The sequence below is a fragment of the Penaeus monodon genome, chromosome 12 (genome assembly GCF_015228065.2).
Source record: "Penaeus monodon isolate SGIC_2016 chromosome 12, NSTDA_Pmon_1, whole genome shotgun sequence".
Lineage (NCBI taxonomy): Eukaryota > Metazoa > Arthropoda > Malacostraca > Decapoda > Penaeidae > Penaeus > Penaeus monodon.
The window spans coordinates 50,395,158-50,399,459 of NC_051397.1; the positions used below are offsets into that span (position 1 = coordinate 50,395,158).

Here is a 4,302-nt window from a genome sequence, read left to right on the forward strand (position 1 = left end):
TCAGTGTCTGGTTTTCGGTTTCACAACGTTAACGGCGGTAGGAACTCACACACTGTTGATCAGAATGGCGTTGGTGATCGTCATTTATTTCATGACGAATATTAGTTTGTTCATTGTTCCGAAACACTTTTCCTGAGATATATCCATTAGTTTATCATCTTCACTTATTTTTCTTTCCCATTCGATTAATCATTAATCACTTCTTGATCACATCGTTTTTAGATATCTCAAATAAACAGATATATGGCAAAACCTTATATATATATATATATATATATATATATATATATATATATATATATATATATATATATATATATATATATATATATATATAACCAAGAACAACATTATAAAACAAAGCCATGGCGATAATGATTCAGTAACGGCTGTTCGGAACGGAGCTCGAAACGTTTCGCTTCATCTCCTCCCTTCAAACCGCCACTCCTTCTTTCAATAGAAATCAAAATCGCCCGGCTTCTAGTCATTCCGTCAACTTCTTGATATCTAGAACTTCCCCTGGCTTGTGTTTAAGGAGTCCCATCTGCGTCATAGTCTTGATAAAGCTCGAATGGTCGCTAAGGATCTTGTGGGAAGCGACGTCTTTCTTCAGCTCCTCCATGTCGCGTTTGAGTTTGGCGCGTCGGTTCTGGAACCACGTGATCACCTGCGGGAGGACGAAGGGAGAGTGTGTATAAGGGAGTTGTTGAGAGAACTATTGTTTTATTGCTGCTATTGTTTTTAACACTACATTTTTTTATTACTGCTAACGTTGCTTTTATAATTGCCGATGTTACTTTTTTTTTTTTTTTTTTTTTTTTACTGTTCTTGTTCTTGCTGTGATTGTTAGAGCTATTATCGAGGTTGAAATGTTGTCATTATTATTATTATCATTGACATTATTATTACTATTATTTAGGTAATGATTATCAGTGTCATTATCATTATTGCTGTTGTTGCTGTTATTTTTATGATTATCATTACTATTAGTATTAGTGTTACCCTTATTATTATCATTATTGTTATTATCAGTATCATTACATTGTTCTTCATGCTATTATTACTCTTATTGTCTTATTGTCATTGCAGCAATAATGATAATAACCATAATGATCACGTTAATGATAATATGTATTGATAACTATAACAATAATAATTATAACAACAATAACAATAACAATAATAGTAGTTGTAATGATACTGGTAATAATGATAATAATGGCACTGCTACTACTACAATTTGTAATGATAATAATAATAATAATAATAACACTGATTATGGAAATGATGATAATGATGATATTAAATCATTAATCATAATAATGATAATAATAATAAAAAAATAATAATGTTAGTAATAAAAATGATTGTAATAAAAGTGATATTAACAATAATAATGATATTAATAATAACAATGCTATTAGTAATAAAATTGATAATATTAATAATGATATTAACAATAATAATGATATTAATAATAATATTAATAATAATAATGATGATATTGCCAACAATGATTGTTATTAATACATCCCTACCATAAAGGAAATATCCCTTTCTCAAAAAAAAAAAAAAAAAAAAAGTTGATGCAACTTCTCATGACCGCTTTATAGAGAGAATCTGCATGACAGACCTGGCATCCATGACGTGCGTGCGTGTTTGTGCATGATTTAAATGCCCGTGTTCGCCGACGAGCGTAGTGATCTGCGTCATGCAAAGTCGGTAAAGCGAGTCGTTGTGCATGGAAGAGTGGCGTCTGCATCATCCTTAAATATCTGATTATCTTTATTTATTGATGATGTTTGGGAAGTTTAGGTGAATATTGATTTATTTTTGTTGTTTTTATTATTGAACTTAGTTATTTTGTGTTTCAATTCTTGTCAGGGAATTCTTATATCTCCTTTTTTTTTCCTTTTTACGTTTCTTTTTTCTTTTCGGAATAATTTGATATGAAAAATAAATATCAAATTCCATATAAAAATCAAAGAAACTTGAAATTCCGTATATTAGAAGAGGAACAAAAGTGCGCAAAGCAACAGCAACAGCAACAACAATAACAAAAAAACAAATACCTAATTGGTTTTAAATATTTTAAAAAATCATATCTGATACCTCATGTAATTTAACTTGGGCCATAAAGACGAAAGTTCCGTTTTTTGCCAGCACGCGATTGACCCATAAAACCTCGCTGATACTGCCGATTATCTGTAAACATCTGGCAATAAACTCATAACAGCATCGGATCCCCTTCCTTCGCGGAGATTGAATGGGATCCCGCAACGACGATAGCTTTTCACGGATCCCGCTGAATAATCTAAACCCACTGTGAAAATCTGGTGAATATTCTATGAAAATCTATGAAAATGTGTGTACGAGTTTGTTTACGTAGATGTGAATAAGGGTATGGATGCGATGGTTCTGTATTAAGTGTATCGGACAGTAGATAACATAGACGTGTACTTGCTTATGCTCTATTGTTGTACGTATTTAGATAGGGGTAAATGGGTATTATTGATATAAATAAGTGAAGAAAAATAACTTAAACATGTATGGCGAAAGGGTAAGGACATGTGCGTAAAAAGTTACAGATAGATGTGTAATGATATAGATAGATGCACATGTAGAAACCATATAAAACGACAAACAAACACACACAGGCAACTACTAAATACGCGTCTTGTACTAAGAATAAGAAGCATATTTCAAGAATAAAAATTCACTATGAGCATTGGATTTTCCTCTTCATAGCAACTTCTATGAACTTTATGCGCTGGACAATACATTGACTATAGTATGACTATCTCTATTCAGTAAAGAATGTAGTCAGAGGAGGAACAAATAAAGGAGGAGGAGGAGGAGAAGAAGAAGAAGAAGAAGAAGAAGAAGGAGGAGGAGAAGGAGGAGGAGGAGGAGAAGAAGAAGAAGAAGAAGAAGAAGGAGAAGGAGAAGGAGGAGGAGGAGAAGGAGAAGGAGAAGGAGAAGAAGAAGAAGAAAAAGAAAAAGAAAAAAGAAAAAGAAAAAGAAAAAGAAAAAGAAAAAGAAAAAGAAAAAGAAAAAGAAAAAGAAAAGGAAAAGGAAAAAGAAAAAGAAAAAGAAAAAGAAAAAGAAAAAGAAAGAAAAAGAAAAAGAAAAAGAAAAAGAAAAAAGAAAAGAAAAAAAAAGAAAGAAAAAGAAAAAGAAAAAAAAAAGAAGAGAGAAAAAAAGAAGGAGGAGAAGGGAGGAAAGAGAAGAAGGAAGATGATGAAGGTTAAGGAAAGGAAAATAAAGAGGAAACGAAGAAAAAATAGAAGAAGAATGAAAAAATAAAAGAAAGAAAATGAGAAGGAAGGGAAGACAGAAGATTAAAAAAAGGAGGGAAGATGTGAGGAAAAAGAGAAAAGAAGAGGGGAGAAGAAAAAAAAGAAAATAATAAAAAAAGAAGAAGAAGAAAGATGAGAAGAAGAAGAAGAAAGAAGAAGAAGAAGAAAAAGAAGAAGAAGAAGAAGAAAAAGAAGAAGAAAGAAGAAGAAGAAAAAAGAAGAAGAAGAAAAGAAAGGAAGAAGAGAAAGGAAAAGAAAAGAAGAGAAACGCCGAATCGCTCCGGCGCCCACCTGCGCGTTGCTGAGTCCGAGGCTCTGCGCCAGCTCGTCCCTGTCGGCGGGCGAGAGGTACTTCTGGTACAGGAAGCGCTTCTCCAGCTCGAAGATCTGGTGGTTGGTGAACGCCGTGCGGCTCTTCCGCTTCTTCTTGGGCGGCTGCTTGTTGCTGAACAGGTTGAGGTGGCTGCCGGACCCGTCTGCGGGGGAGGACGAGGCGGTTAAGGGGCGCGGGACGAGGGAGTGCGGATGCGGTGGTTGGGGGGTGGGGTGATGGGGGGTAGGGGGGGTCTGTTGGGTGGGGGTTATAGGGTTGTGTGGTGGGGGGTGGGGGATGGTTGGGGGGTTGGGGGTATTGAGGGTTGTGTGGTGGGGGGTGGGGGATGGTTGGGTGGTGGGTGGTTGGGGGGTTGGATGGTTGGGTGGGGGTTAGAGGGTTGTGTGGTGGGGGGTGGGGGATGGTTGGGGGGTTGGGGGTTGGGTGGGTTGTTGGGGGTTGGGGGGTTGTGTGGTGGTGGATGGGGGTTGGGGGGTTGTGTAGTGGGGGGTGGGGGGTTGATGTCATGTGTGAGGATGAAAGATGATAAGATAATAATTTTATTGATAAATAGGATAGTTAGAGGAAGACACAGTATATAATTGATATAAATGATAGAACAACCATAAACATTGATACTAAAATTAAGGAAATATAATCAACAAGATAAACATATCTATTTTCAGTCAC

General features: G+C 35.7%; 1 protein-coding gene across 1 annotated transcript in view; it reads right to left on the reverse strand.

Moving 5' to 3' along the window:
* Positions 1 to 351: 351 nt before the first annotated feature.
* Positions 352 to 4,302, reverse strand: part of LOC119579746 (homeobox protein ceh-31-like) — a 7,442-nt gene continuing 3,491 nt past the window's right edge. Inside the window, exons 2-3 of the mRNA XM_037927645.1 lie at positions 3,591 to 3,866; positions 352 to 667 (exon numbers count right to left, since the gene is read on the reverse strand). Of these exons, the coding sequence (XP_037783573.1) occupies positions 485 to 667; positions 3,591 to 3,866 (459 nt within the window). The 3' untranslated portion in view covers positions 352 to 484. The remainder of the gene's footprint in view (positions 668 to 3,590; positions 3,867 to 4,302) is intronic.